Source organism: Kryptolebias marmoratus, linkage group LG3 (assembly GCF_001649575.2).
Source record: "Kryptolebias marmoratus isolate JLee-2015 linkage group LG3, ASM164957v2, whole genome shotgun sequence".
NCBI classification, from domain to species: domain Eukaryota; kingdom Metazoa; phylum Chordata; class Actinopteri; order Cyprinodontiformes; family Rivulidae; genus Kryptolebias; species Kryptolebias marmoratus.
The window spans coordinates 24584707-24600735 of NC_051432.1; the positions used below are offsets into that span (position 1 = coordinate 24584707).

General features: G+C 41.6%; 1 protein-coding gene across 1 annotated transcript in view; it reads left to right on the top strand.

Annotated features, from left to right (window-relative positions):
• Positions 1-16029, top strand: part of xylt1 (xylosyltransferase I) — an 89637-nt gene that overhangs the window by 39675 nt on the left and 33933 nt on the right. The window contains exon 2 of the mRNA XM_017416903.3: positions 7710-8286. Within this exon, the coding sequence (XP_017272392.1) occupies positions 7710-8286 (577 nt within the window). The remainder of the gene's footprint in view (positions 1-7709; positions 8287-16029) is intronic.

A 16029-nucleotide genomic window follows, 5' to 3' on the forward strand; every position in this document is an offset into this window, starting at 1 on the left:
CCTGAGCAGAAGCATTTTTTTTTTTAATTTGCTTTCTGTTCATACAGGACTTCTTTTCTTCGGATTTAATTTCCTAGACTAAAAGCTTGAGTAATTTTCAGCTGTTCTCATTGACTGTCACCTCCAGGTATTTGTTACACATTCACACACTCGGAGGCAAAGACTCAACCTCCCCACCCCCGNTGCTCTGGGGCTTGTCACAGGGCAAACAAGGGGCTTCTGTGCATACCAAACCCAGCCTGTTCATTCAGAGCTGCTGCTAATCATGGACTTGTGAGCGCACACACTCATTCTTTCACGTCACTTGTGACCAGCATTCTCTTCTTTTAGCCTCTGGAAAACATGGGGGTTAAAGGGATTGTCCAAAGGTGGGGGAGAGAGAATGAAAGAAAGGTAGAAGAAAATGAAAGCCCTCAGTTCCTTGGCAAAAAAGGAGTCATTTTATGTTTCTAGAAACTACGGAGTTTGTCATATTAATGTTTTCTGCCTTGGATACTCAGTCTATCATCCCCATGTCCCAGAGTAAAAGGTTGGAGTCTTCCACACCGAACAACATAAACCTTTTGTAAAGTTTTGAAAGTCTATATTTTACCTCAAACCACAATCATTCTTTACTTGTTTTCAACACTAAAATCCCTCGTTTTCTAGCTAAAGATAAGCAGTTGCCAACTCCTCTGGACAAAAACCACAAGATGAGTCAAGCTTTTCATCCAATGTTTGCAAAATTAAATCCGAAAACTCTGACATAAAATGCATTCCATTAAAGAACGCCGGGACTTTAATTGTATTAGGTTTGATTAAACTGAAAGCTTAGCCCGTTTTGCATTTCATAAGTAAACTTTGAATCCTCCCACCTAAACACCAAACATTTATGTTGCCCCTCTCCTCCACGCTGGCTCATTTCTTCACGAGGTGTCCTCAGGTGCTGCAGCAGCTGTGTACTGAGTCTGTCAGTGCATCAGTCTTCTGTGTCGTGCCAGACGCCACGTCTTGCTCAGAGAATTGCAGGCACTCAGTTCAGGTAATTAATCTGAGCTCGTTAGCCACATGGCGGGCAGGTTGTTCGGAGACTTGCCCACACACGGCTTAGGGAACGCAGTGCACACCTACTCACACATAGGCAGCACTGGAGCTCCTAATAAGCTTGACTAGATACACGATTGTTCGCAAAAGCTGTTCGTGCACAAGCTCGTGTTGACAGAGAGCACGGCGCCAGCACACAGAGTAGTTTATCTCAGCACGACCCCCTCAGGCAGGGATTAGGCTGAGATTTTTTCAAGAATTAAATTAAGGTGAAGCATCTCAGTGGGCTGTTAACAAGTAGAAGGTCAAGTTTTAGTGCAGTCACTAAAAAATCAGACATGGTAGATATTTTGCTAACATGCAAATAGGATTGAGGTTTTAAGCAAAAACATTCACACAATGTGTTGAGGGAGATGCTGTGCTACTACCACACCAAATCTTAGCTCAGTAGCTTTAATTTGGTTCTAGACATTTTTGTGTTTTCTAAGGTTTTGGAGTCAATCCAATTTGAAATGGCTGCCACAGCCAACTGAGGTGGCCATCTTGATTTGGATTGACTCCCAAAGGTAACCAGTTGTGAATGGACACCCTGTGATTATTTTCTGACAGTTTCATTAAAATCTGTGAAGCAGTTCATGTGATATTTTGCTGACAGACAGATTACTCCAACAGTTTTCAGCAAAGTTTGAAACAGATTAGAGTATAAGCTGAGGTTCAGTCTCATCTACTACACCACCAAATTTTAGGGAAATATCTATCAAATTGATTGAATTTTAGCCATTTTTGTGTTTGTTAAAGTCGCTTTGTTGTGGCAGCCATCTTAAATTGGTTTGACTTAAGAAGTTATTCAGTTATAGATGACAACCCTCGGATTACTTCCAAAAAGTTACATTAAAATTCATTCAGTGATCCACGAGATATTTATCTATCCGTTCAGACAAACGATATAGGCAAAAACATCATCACTCTGCATTTATCTTCAGCGTTGGGCGATAAATATGTGCATATATGTTAAAGTTGTGCAAAGTCAAGCATAGGGTGATTACAAACATATGTGCCAGAGCTGAGTGTGGGGTTATTTTACCCCCTGCCCCTTAGGAATGATGTCTTTTAAAAGCAGCGGGCTGGGAGGGTGGGGTGAAACTGATATGTGCTGCTACCTTGCTCTCCTTCACATCTACCTTGGGACTGCAACAGCAAATGATGGCATTAGGGAGGAGGGGAGGGGGTGGGGCAGATGAACTGCTTCTCTACCTAGAGCGAGGGATGATATGGCAGGCAGCGGGGAAGGGGGGAGGAGAGGGGTGAAGCTGGACAGGTGCTGAGAGACAGATATGTGCTTTTTTTCCCTCTGCTGCACAGGAGATTGTGGCGACAGGGAGCGAGGAGGAGAGGGGAGAAAAGGACAGGTGAAATATTTCCCCCTGTGGGAGAGGAAATGAGGGAAAGTGGAAAGGGGCTAGCTTAGTATTGAGAAATGGACTAAACCATCCCCAGAGGGGGTACTGAAACTCCCAGCTCCACGGGCCTATCTCTGAATGTACCTACCAGTGATGGATGATGTTTTGCGTTTACCCACTCTGCTTTTTCCTCAGTCTTCAGCAGAGCTGGGAGAACTCTCTGCCTCTGTTCATTTACGTGTGTGTCTCTGCACAACCACCTCATCGTACGCCAGGCAATCCCGTCTTTGCCTCCCTGACATTCCCAGGGAGCAGAAAACATATCCTCTGTAAGAATCGATAGCTCCCCGCAGCTCCCAGCCCCATCTGCAGTCCAAGGCAGCCCTATCGCCTGCTATTATTTCTGTGTCCCACAGTTTCCTGCTCAGAGCTCCGTCCCTGAGATTAAAGAGCAGCACAGCTGCTGGAGTCCTTTGCTCACAGGAGGAGGAAGATGAGGAGGGAGACGGCTGCTCTGTGAGAAGATTGTAGATCCTGAGGAATCTCCTCAGTGTCGGCTTACAGACTCTCCTCGGGCCACATGAGGCTGTTTGACTTGAATTAGTTTCACTCGTTAGCAGCAAATCAAAATCACCAGGAGCTGAAATCACTCACAATAATAGATTTTAATTCAGGAGTCTTACAGCTGTATATTTATACAGTTGTGTTCACCATAATATTTGTTTGACACTCTTTTTTACTCATCAACCATTGGATGTGATTACCATTTGGAGTCAACTCATTTCAAGATGGCCGCCTCAATTAATGAACATTCGCCAACACAAAAATGGCTACTACTCAGTTTTACAAATAGTGAACTATAAATTTGTGTTGAAGTGGCTGAGAGTTATTTACAACACTTACTTTGATGTCTTTGTCATGGTTTGAGTGTTTTTGGGGTTTTTTATTTTTATGCTTGTGATCCTTGTGTTTTCATGTCGATGTATGTTTTTTAGTTTGTGTTCTGGATTAATGTATGGTTCTTTGTGTTTCCTCTGTCACTATTCACCTGCCCTCAGCTCAGTTTTCCATCAGTCAACCTGCCACACCCACCTTCACCTGTCCCGAGGTACTAATCTGTCACCTGTGTCCACTTCCTCATCAGCCTCTGCCTTTATAATCGATTCCCTAGCTTCCCACTACTTGCTGGTTCTTTCGTTTTGCATTTAGATATCCATGTTTCTGTGTTTATTCAGGCCACGTTCGTGCCCCTTATTGTTTCCACTCCTCGTCTCCGCTGTAAGTTTTTGTTTGCTGCCACGTCAGCCTTTTCTTTTCCTTTTTGTTAAATAAATCAGTTTCTTTTTAACTCCAAAATGAGTCCGCATTCTGGGTTTGCCTCGCTCAACAGTTACAGTCTTGTGATGTTGCATAAGCGCTCGCTTGACGTTATTCTGAAGGTTTGACCAAAATGGCTGGAATCTGTTATTTCTCACCATTAGATGATCCTAGTATAAAAGTCTGGCATGGAAGGTGATGGGTGATATGCATTCCTTCAAGAAATGCTAGGCCAAACAGTTAAGTTTGTATTCAGTTCATAAATGTTTGCAGTTCTTGACTCCTTAAATTACTAAATAAATAACAAAACTATAATATACTTTATGATAAAACATGAGGTTTTTTTGTGTGACCAAGTCCCTGCTTGTTCTTCTAGAAGCAAATAAAATGAATTTGTGTTTTTCAAAAGATAAAGAACATTGATTCTCTCCAGTACTGGTTAGCATAGCTTAGCTTTGAGCAGAAAGTTCTATACAAGCCAAAATACTGACAAGCTAAAAAAATCAAAGTAGTCATTTTTCTTTAACAGGAGACAACTAAGAAAAGCTGGAGAGTTGCATTTTGTAGCTCAAAGCTGGAAGCTAAAACTAGTAAAAGCTAAATCTGAAACACTAGCTAAAACAAGCACGTCTAAAGCAGCAAAAGTCTAGCTAGAAGGTTAAATAATTAGAACAGTAGCTAAAAGAATAGAGGAAGTTTGAAACAAATTTCACAATTAGACCAAATTTTAAAATCATCTCCTGAATGAGCTGAAGGTTTTAAAGTACGAACAGCTAAAATAGCTCAAAGTATGCAGTAGTAGTTAGATTGTAGAAACAGAAAAATAAGAAATAAATAAAACAATAGTGTGAATTCTGAATTCCACAGTAATCATGTTTGAGATGCATGAAGAAGCCTTGGACCCTGTTCACCTCTGGATGGTGTGCAGTGATGGACACACTGCTGGTGTTGTTTCTTTTCCAGGCAGTTTTCCAATTTACCTGCGTCCCTCATCTTCTCATATCTCTCACAGCAGGGATCAAAGCAGGAGTGTCTCCGGGGCAAACACACGCTGCTTCTGCTTCACTCCTGTTTCTCCCTTAAACAACAAACTCCCTCCACTGTGCACTTTTAGAACAAAATCCACAACAAGCCTTACTGACATAATCGTGACGGTACACAGGCTCGTTTTACCTCTGCAAACATCCAGTGACTTGCACAGCATGGATTAGTCTCCTAAAGCATTCCCTTTGAAACTCCGCGAGCAGGGATTTCTTTTTAGGTGATCACTGGCCTAAGCAGCTGTTACACGCGGGATTAGCAGGTCCTGTCATTCACAAAAAACACGGCCTGTTTAAATTGTTTGGGTAAAGAAAAAGTAGACAAGAGATGAGGTGGAAGGAGAGAAGGCGAGAGGTTATGACAGGAAGAAGCGGTGATGAAGTGAGGATTAATAAAAGGGGAGGGAAGGTGGTGAGAAAAGGGAGAAAGGGAGGTGTGACAGACGTGAAATGGGGAGCAGATGATCAGAGAAAAGGAGGGAGATGTGAAGCAGAAAGGATGAGGGATGAACAGAGTGGAGCAGAGGGGAGGAACTGGGATGTGTGAAGAGGAGTGTGAAGGGCAGAAGAGAGGAAGAAGCACGGAGGAGACGAAAGGAGAAGCAGGCAGCCTAAATCTATCTAATTTTGTGCGAATCAGATCTCTCCCAAGAAGGAAGCTTGGAGGGAAAATACAATGAGAATGTTACCGTTTTGTGTTTTATTCTATAATATCATCCCCTTTCTGTCTCTTTGAGTGTGAAAGTGTGTCATCCTGCAACCTTTATAATTGCACTGGCACAAGGTGTTTACAGCGAGGAAAGGTCGATGGGCTGATAACAGGCCTGGCTGTAGGGCTGGAAAGACATTTTCAAACTGAGCTGCTGGCTCGTATAATAGCATCTCCCTTGCCTCCTTTGTGCCTTTCACCTCTCCTGCTTTCTGTCCTGTCTTGCATGCCTCACACTGCTCATACATCTAGGCTCCCCGCTGTTATAAGCTTTATCTATGGTTTGTCGTGCCGTTCCTCCCTCACGTTTCCCCCCCTTCCCCTCTTCTCTAGCTTGTCTAGCAAAGAGCATGACAGTGTGGTGGTGGCCAGCTTTCTCAGTTTGACGCATCACAGCACATTTCACTTGAGAACTCCGACCCTTTCCTGGGTTCTTCTTCGTCCTGCACTCTTCCATCAGTGATTATTTTTTTGTTCTTTTTACTGTTGAACCTCCTTTGCTTTCAGCCTTTTTTAACCAGAATAACAAAGAACTTGTGCATTCAACATTCACATACACACTGAAACTATCTCATACAGGCAATGATAAATGTGTTTCTTCCCTTCCACAATAATAAAAAAACCCACACCTGATGTGACTGGCCAAATAGCTCCAGTTTTGTCTCATCAAACTTGAAAATTTCTCCCAGAATCTTTGAGGCTGGTCAACATGCATTTTGACAAATTCCATACTGGCTATTTTGTGTTTTCCTGTCAATAGTTGAGCACTCCTGGGTTTTCTTCAATAGAACCCATTATGGTTCAAAATGCAGCGGATGGTGCGATCGATAAGTGATGTACCTTGACCTTGGAGCTCAACTTGAATGGTTTTAAATGTTGTCTTTGGATCTTTTTCTGCGATCTCTCTGATCAACTAGGGGTTGCATTTCCTCTTACATTCATGTCCTAAAATGTTGGGTACAGTTCAATGAGCCTTATATTGTTTTTATTAATATTAGCAGCTGGGGTCAGAGGAACATGGAGCTGCTTGGAGAGGGTTTTGTAACCTTTAGCTTTAACGTGGATATCTAGAATCTTCATTCTGAGCTCCTCAGACAGCTCTCCTTTGCTTTCAGTTTGGTGCACACAGTGATACCAAACTGCCCCGTGACATGTTTGTTCCCTTCAAACAGGCTGAAGGCACTTTCACATAACTTTTCAAACTTGGACTTCAATGCCTTCTGGCCACCTTGGTGTGAGTTATAAATGGACCAAGGTGGCATGGGGGGTTGAATCCAACCCACCCCTGATGCGCCTTTGTGCCACAAAGCGAGGTAGTAACAGAGCCGTAACGATCGACATGTGGAAAGATAGATTGGCTGTTCAATAATGTGATGTAGTGATGACATACAGTCTGGCCATGGCATTTTTAAAAACCTAAACAAGTTCATGAACCATAAAAAGACTGACGATGATGCGCAGCAACAATGCATTTAGTTAAAAAGAATTGTTTACCCACAAAGAGAAGTGCTAAACTGAGTTCATTCGTTGTGTTTTGAAATGGTCTGATGGAAACGTCACAGATTTAGTGTGTGGGGCTCCATGTCAGTACAGCTGAGCTCTGCTCCACGCCTCTTTTGGTGCCATGAAGCTCGCTTGATTTCTAAAAACTCACATCTGTGTGGGATGTGACCAGATCAATTAGTGATTTGTGAACGGTCAGGGGCAGCTTAAAGATGGACTGGTTTGTGGAGCCATTTCATGGAACTTTTTTGTTAAAGTGCCTTGAATGGCTGATGAAAGACTTATACAGGCACTAATGCACAAACACAGATATCCACGCTAACCTGTGATCACATTTTGGCGCTTCCCTCCCGGTTGGGAAGCTGTTTACAGAACGTTGGGCCTTATTGAAGGAGGATTTAATTGAAACCGAGGGCTAATCTGATGATGGCACAGAGCGACAGAGCCTTCAGACCTGTTTCTCCTCTGGTTAGGTTGCACCTGGTAGTGTTCACGCTCAATACCTTACAGCTTCATTTCATGCCTCATGGTTCAGTGCAGCTCTGCCTACTCATACATGCCACATCGATTGTTAATCCAGCCCTTGATATGCACGGTGCTCACTCAATTCTGATCTTGTTTTTTGTGTTTGTGTCCCTCTTCTTTAATGTCTTTTTCCCCGCTCTAAACTGTTTATTTCATTGCCCTTTTTGTATTTCTCCTCTTTTCTTTCTCCAGGATGGATATTACTCCCACCGACCGAAAGAGAAAAGTAGAGTCGACAGCAACAATGAGAACTCTGTGCCTAAAGACTTTGAGAACATAGACAATAGTAACTTTGGTGCACGTTCTCAGCCCCACCGCCAGTCTATAGGGGCCACGGGCAGCAAGCAGCGGGAGCGTCTGCAGGCCCACGCCCAGCAGCAGGCCTGGCATGACAACTCCCACAGACCGGGCCGCAACTCCAACGAAGTTCTGTCCGTAGGCCACCAGTCGCTGGCAATTGGCACCAACACCTCCTACCCTGGTGGTCAGGGCCAGCAGCAGCAGCAGCAGCACCACCGTGCCTCTCAGGCCCAGCCCGCCCAGCTACAGCACCGACATCAGCACCCCCACAGGAAGCAGGCGACCGCAGCAACGCTGGAGGTGACGTACGACGAGCCTCCTAAGTGCGAGATCAGTGGCAAGGAAGCCATTTCAGCCCTGTCCAGAGCGAAGAGCAAGGAGTGCCGGCAGCAGATTGCTGAGGTGTACTGCAGACACAAGGAGGGCCAGTTAATGCCCGAGGCGGTTACTCGTTACTGCCCCATCGAAGGTAACTTCCTCATTCTATAGAAAGTGATTCATAATAGTCATGGGCAGCTTGGTGGTTTAAAGATTAGCATCATTACGACAAGAAGTTGAATCTAAGATGTGGCCTGAGTGAGTTTTCTCCAGCTTCCTACAAAATCCAATATCAGGTGTAATAGGTTAACCGATGATGTGTCCTCATCGACACAGGAACGGCGTTTTGTGATTACGTAATGTTTTTTTTTTATCGTTTCAGCCTTGATGCTGAAACGTTTTAGGAGCCTTTACAGTTTTTTTAAACCTGATTCCAAAGTGAAAAGGTTTTGAAACACCACTCTTGCATTTTTGTGTGGACAGTCAACATGCAGCTTTTTAAAAAACAGACGCAACAGCCATGATGACAGATTACATGCTTGCATTTGTACTACAGATGCTCGTTGCTCAACTGCAGTAAAACTTTTGTGTTATTGTATTACTGTATGAGTCCAATGAGAGGATGAGGCCGAACAATAACACTGACTTGAATAGATGGCACAAAAAAACCTTATTATACCAAATAATCTAAGGCCAAAAAGGTTTTCTGCACTCTACTGAACTGTCAACAATACTAAAACAAAAACTGCAAAAAGAAATCTACATTATACATCAAGTATACATTTAAAAAACATGAGAAATGGGAATAGGTTTAAAAGACTGACGTGTGTATCAGTATCTTTTTATTTTTGTGTTTACAGTTTGTAGCACACAGGTCATGAGTTGTTTCCTGTTTCTGGTGTATTTTGATGGCAGCCCCACAGCGCCTCATACAGGCCTGGCATAGTTACTACAGCGTTTTGGCCTTTTTTTGTGTGTGAAAACATTTAAAGAAGCGGTGCCATGTTTACAAGGATGTTTTTGGAAACGACAAATAAAAAGACAGCGTTTCCGTGTGGACAAGGCTCAAACTGGCCTTTATCTTGTGCTGCATCCTTTGCCAGATAAATGTTGGGATTGGCTCCAACTTCCCTGCAATCCTGAACAGGATAAAGCAGTAATGAAAAATAAATGAATAACTAGTCAATTTCAGTAAAGTGGCTGTCACAGAAAATATTTGTCAAGGTTCTCAGAGAGAGTGCATTTGATTTATTATTGCTAAGTTGTTAAATGACTACTTAAATCCTAAAAAGCTCAAATTCTCTAAGCATATACATATTTATGAGTAGAAGTCATAATTATAGTTTAGAAAGTACCATTTTGTGTAACAGTTTGTTAAATATGTGACACCGGTTTGTAAATTGAACCCTGCGTGAATTTGAATCCGATTTGATCGTCAGAAGAGAACCTCGCGGAGTCCAACACTTTTTAATTAATAAGTTTCACAGGAGTTTGTGCGTCTCTGCCACCTTTTCTGTCTCTTGTTAGAATGCTGAGAAAGAGCTGCCGTTTTGCTATGACACTTCACTTTTAGTTACACCTCACCTCTCAGTGTCGTTCTGCACACCGCTCTCCTCCACACTGCTGACAGAGCAGCACCGAAAAGGGAAACAGCCTCACTATTTAGCAGTTCTTCAGTCAGAAGTGCAGAAGGGCTGATGTGGGTTTAAGAGCAATGAACCTAATTATGGAGCATTAAAGCTAAAGTAAAAATAACATTTTCAGATTATGTTTATTATAATGCAAGTGCACTCTACTACAAAAATCACCCCAATTATTCCAGAATAATGAATTCTTTTTAAATAAACTGATTCAAGTAATCTTTCTTGTGCAGCCATTTGTGTATCGAGAAGTGCACTAAAACACCTCTTCACTGTTTTTAAATACTTCAGAATAAATAAATTTTTCTAATTTAATGTTTAGTGAGAAGCAGGGATATTTGACATAGTTTGATTTGAGCTCTTTTAACTTTTCCTTTAAATGTCATGGCATTCAGAAACTAATTTAAAGAATAAAATCACCCACCACCTTTCGTTTTAAACTAAAATCATCGTAGTTAAAGCTATTTTGGTCAAACTGTGAAATTAGTGCGATGCAAAGTCTCATGAATTATTATATCTCATCTTACAAGATCTTTTAGTGCTTGGAGTATGTGTTCGGAATGACTCTCAGCTACAATCACATCAAATTTTAGCTCATAATATGTAGAATTCACAGCGATGTAGCCATTTCGGTGTGGGCTAAAGTCAATCAGCTGTGACAGCCATCTTAAATTGTGGCGACTCCAAAGGTTGATTAGTTGTAGATGTACGTCTAGCAATTACTTTTAGACAGTTTTATTGAAATCTGTCTAGTGGTTCATGAGATATTTTGCTAACAGACAGACCAGGTTGACTCCAACACTTAATGCCAATGTGTTTGGGATGACTCTCAGCTACTACCACACCAAATTTTAGTTCAGTATCTGTAAAACTGTCCGTTTTTGTGATGGCTAAGGTTGCTTAACAATGGCGACCATCTTCAATTGGATTGACTCCATAAGTCATATAGTTGTAGATGTAATTTCAATGGTTACTTTCTGATAGTTTCATTCAAATCCATTCACTGGTTTATAAGATATTTTGCTAACACTACAAAAAAAACACACACACTCAAAGAGATACCTGCAAAAAACTTTATCCCCTTTGGCAGTGGATGATAAAAATCTAGTTTAAAGTCATTCAGACATATTTTCGGTGTCAATTTTTGACTTTTTCACCATAATGTTGTCACAATTTCTGCTGTGCAAACTCTTTTAATACCCAACCCAACGACAGTCAGGCTTCAGGAGATGCTGAAAAGTTTCCTGTTCATGTAATTACAATTCCTCATCAAAGCCACAAAACATCTTTTTTTTTTTCTTCTTTTTTGGTTTGTAATTGGTGAAGTAAATTGTTGGAGAAAATTGGGATGCTGCTTGTATTCTCTCCAAATTGGTTTTTCATTTGTTTTGTCAAGCTGGCTACAGAACACAGGTTCTCCTGTCTTTTTCAGTCGGCCACACACACACACACACACACACACACACAGTCAAACACGCTTTTTTTCACCCCCTACTACAAATTTATGGACATCTGCAGGCTGGTTGTGGATTCGGTAAACAGAATGTGTTGCGTCTGCAGCCATCAGTGAGCAGCACGCATCAGCAGGCATGTTTAAGCGAACATCGCGTACACACACACACACACACACACACACAGGAGTGGACTGTATGCTGCATGAACAGCAGGAGAGGAGGAGAAAGCTATTATACATCCTGCCTGTTCTGCTAAGATACCTTCCCTCGCTCATGTTATTATAACTTGAAGTACAATGACTTTGCAACTTTTGTGCATTTCCTTTCCCAGCAGCGGGAGCGTCGTTTCTCTGTGATCTCGTCATCTCGCAGAGCAACTCGCATCCCACTCAAAGTGACAGTTTGATCAAAAGAGACAAAGAAATTGAAAAGGGCTCTCCCCTGGTGGCTGGGCTGTAACAGCACGACAACTAAATTAAATCACTTTTCTTTCTCTCCGCCTGCCTGCTGCCTGCCAACGTGTTATCTCTCTCCCCCCTCCCTCCTCCCAATTCAAGTTCTAACCTTGTTAGCTGAAAATTGTCCAATTTGAGCTGATCGGTATTTTGTCCTTGAGGTTTTGGCTAGATTAGTAAATGTATTAGTTCTGGTATTGGAGTCATTGAATTTGGGAGGAACACGATCCCTCTCTTTGCTACCATATGCTAACTTTTCCTAATGATGACGTGATTGGACTGCGTTGTTCTGGCAGGAAAATCCACCGGCAGCTGCCTCCTTATGAAAATACTGTGTTCACCTAATGGTCATGCGGTGAAAAGATTTTTAAATGTCAGATTTGCAGCCTAATAGAACGGTTTCTTGGGCGAGACTTTCAGACTTTCAGTTCTTCCTACAAATTTCTTGAGCTCCAGCTCAATCATCACCTTTTCACTTTTGATAGTATTAACTCTATGATCCTGTTTTATCGACATAAAGCCATTCACTTCAAAAGTCCAAGCTTGAGGCTCAGCTCACAGCCCTGCATCCTTTTTATGTTTTGATTTGATTCAAGAAGCTCCGACCAAACCTGGTTATTAGCATCACTGCCACTGTGACCGTCTGGATAGCTTTTATTGATCACTCAAGTCTCTCTATGAAACAGCTTGCACTCTCTGAAGGATGTTCAACCCCTTCAGATGTCAAGATAAGTGATGAAGGCAGTTTTTTTTTTTCAATCAACATCTAGAAAGTATGCCACCTCTTAAATCATAGCAAAGATCATAACATGAAATAAAAGAAAGAAAAAGAGCTGCATAAGGGTTTCAATTTATATTCACATAAAAAAATCACCCAAGAAAGGAGCACTAAAACCCAAACAATGAGCTTAAATACAGAGAAGAAAACCTCCGCTGACTTTGACTTCTTGGCCTTTTGCATAATGAATTAATTAGTTAAGGGATTTAACAGAATGCTGCTAACAGCACAGGAGACAGAGTTGTGTATAATATTCACATTTAGCCCAAAGAAATCTGACATAACATTTCTGTTAAGATTTGGTCCATTTGCTTGTTCTGTTCACCAAATACAACAAGAATCTGTAGGAAGTCCAACGAGCCTTCTAACTTGGTCGCAGCTAAATAATCATTTTAGTCCTCTAGGAAATTCGTCAAAATTAGGATTTTCCACAAATCTACAATAACCAAATCCGTCCCTTCATCCGGAGCTGCACTGATCTTGTGTGACAGCTGTCACTCTGGACGTGATGTTCCCAACTAATCATGATGTCCGTGAGGAAAAGGAAACTTTGACATTTCATTTGATCTGCCAGCGCTGAAACACTCAGTTTTACCTGCTTTGAATTTTATTTTTAACCATCTTCAATAAAATGTTCTTTATGCAAATATGTTTTTTATCTCTATTTCGGCTTTTATGCAGTAGTTTGTTTTTTTTAAATCAATTTGAATATGACAAAAACTGATTTGGACTGGCAATCTGAAAATAAATTTCACCTCACCATTGATGATTATAAATTAGCTGATTAGTAAGCTGAGCAGCAGCTTCAGATAAATGCCATTGATGTTTTGCAAATAGGGGAAAAAAAATAGCTCAAGTTTAAAAAAAGGGAAATTAAATTTTGTTTTTGGTCTACCTATAAACCAAATCTGTCGCTGATCTTTATCTGCAAATCTCACTTTGTGGATGGTATTAAGCAGCAGAAACAGTCCCTGAGACGTTTTCTAATGCAATTTGGTACGAGCCTTTTGGGATTTAGCTCAGCTCTTCCTCTAACCTCTTATATGAGCAGTTAAGATGGAGGGTGTGTAAGAGCTGGAAGTTACACAAGATGATGGAGGAAGAGAGCGGGGTGATAGAAGACGAAGGAAAGGCAGTTTAAAAGATTGATGGCGAGGGCAAAGATGATGGAGAGTGATGAGTTTGAGAGGAAGTCTCCTGTTTTTTTGTTTTTTTTCCTCCCTCTTTTGTGATGATGCCTCTTCCTTCCTCAGGTGCACAGTCTGCTTAAAAAAGGGGGATAAAACTACACACAAAGCCCTTCTGAAGATGAACAGTTTGACCAAATTGACAGTAAAATTTAAGCTCACACACATGTGCACAGAAGTCCTCATTAGTTCAGCTAGCTAGCATTGTGCACACTCGAAGTGCTTTGAGAAGCGACTGGCCAATTATCCGTCGGCAAAGCAAACCAGTGAATCTTCTTAGCTGGCCACCAATTACTGCTCAATCTGATATAGCCCACAGCAGATTTCCCTCAGAGCTCTCTCTCTCTCTCTCACACACACACACACACACACACACACACACACACACACACAGAGAGAAAAAGCAGCAGGAACTAAGTGTGAGTGAATGACAGGAGGAATGGCCAGTTGGAGCCAAGGGAGCATGTCATTAACTTCATCCTTGTGGTCAGCCTTTAAACAAAACAATGATGGACACCTGCCCTTAAATCTGATATAAAATGATCACTTAAATAAGAGGAACCAGGGCTTCTTAGACTGGCCTGTAACTAGAAGATATGATGGACACTTGGCTTTAAATTTAGTGTAATTACAGGACCTCGAGGTCAGACATAAATGGGGTTTTTTTGTCACCCAAAAGGAATAAACATCCCACATGTCAGAATTCCTTCAGCTCCTGCAGAGCGTTCTCTGAGAAATCAAAGTCCCAAATGTTGGAAATTATGCATCAAAACATGAGATTTGATCAGGAAGCAGTGTGCGATGTCTTCTGGTTGCGGTACTTTGTACAATGTAGACAAAATGTGCAAAAAAAAAACAGCACAAAAAACACGATGGCGATCAACGGGAGTTTGGCAGAACAGATGAGAAAACTTGGGGTTTTCTCTCAAATCCCCCCCCAGAACACGGAGAGTTCACAGCCAAGCTTCAGGAGACTTCAGTTATATTTTAGCTCAAAGGATTCTCTTCACAACTGCAAGTGAAGGGTCTTTTAACTTGTCATATCTCCTATATGAACCACTGCAGAAACATAAAAATCCCCATGTACAACCATCAGTCTTCAGCCACTCGCGGTTCAAGAATTTGTAAGATCTGATTGAAACCTGCACAGTGCCTGTTTGAGGCTTAATTTTCAGTCTGCCTCTCATTAACTTGGTAGCCAGCGAGTGACAGACACAGATATGTGGTTACCATGGTGATCATAATAAGCCATTTCTTTTTTATCTTGGTTCTCTTTACACTTCTTTTCACCAAGATTTGGGCATTTTTTTATTAGTTTAGATTATTGCAGCTATGTTCCAAGTTACGTTGGAATTTTGGTCAGTAGCTGAATTGGCACCAGTCTAAATGTTTTCAAAAATGTTCTAGTTGTCATTAATCTCTCTAACAAACATCGACGATTTAAAAAACAACATCTCTGATAATGTTAGTGGAACCTAAAGAGCTCGCTACATGCTGTACGTACAGTCAGCTCCAAATCACACAGGTCATCTCAGCTCACTTTGCAAAGAAAGGAATGTTTTTTTCTTCTTCTTCTTTTTAGTTTACAGTGTTTGGGGGTTAAGGGTGGTACAAAGCCATACCATAGAGCAAAGAGAGATTTTCAATGGCTCTCCAGAGATTGCTGGAATTGTTTCATCTGACAGTGGCCTGACTGGCCACAACCAGGGCGTGTGTGCCTGCATTCATACTGCTGTCATTTTCGTAAAGTCCAAGGCATCTTCTGGGAGTTTTGTCTGAGAGAACTGATGGCACATTGTCAAACGACGCTCCACCCTGAGGCTCCCAGCGGAATCGCTTATAGGATTCCTGTCTGTGGGAGGAAAGTAGTTACAGTGGCTAAAATAGTTTCAATTCACTCACATCATAAATGGATGAGTGACTCATTCCTTTTGCATTTCTCTGTTCTGTCTTTTTCTTTGTTTTTATAGTTTTAGTAATGCTGACAAATTGGGCCTTATGGGAGCGCCTAATCTAGACGAGGTTAATTACCTCCATGATGGACGTCCAAAAAAAGAGTGATTCTAAACATACTGATGCGTTGTGCTCCTAAAGGATTTTTAGGGAGTTATTTTTATTTAAAGAAGGCCTTCATGATTTTAAGAAAACACCCAGTTGTGATAATACTGAATATTGCAGTGACAATGTAAGTATCTTCCCACATCACGATGCTCACAGTCTCCTCTCTGTGCTTCATCATCTCGGTCATCCAAATCTGTTGTGGGCATCAAGGCAGTCAGAGTCCATCTGATTGGCCAAATATATTACTGAAATGAAGAGTGTGAATATTAAAGTATTTAGTCATTTACTGCAGTCCTTTGCAGTGTAGATATTGCGCACA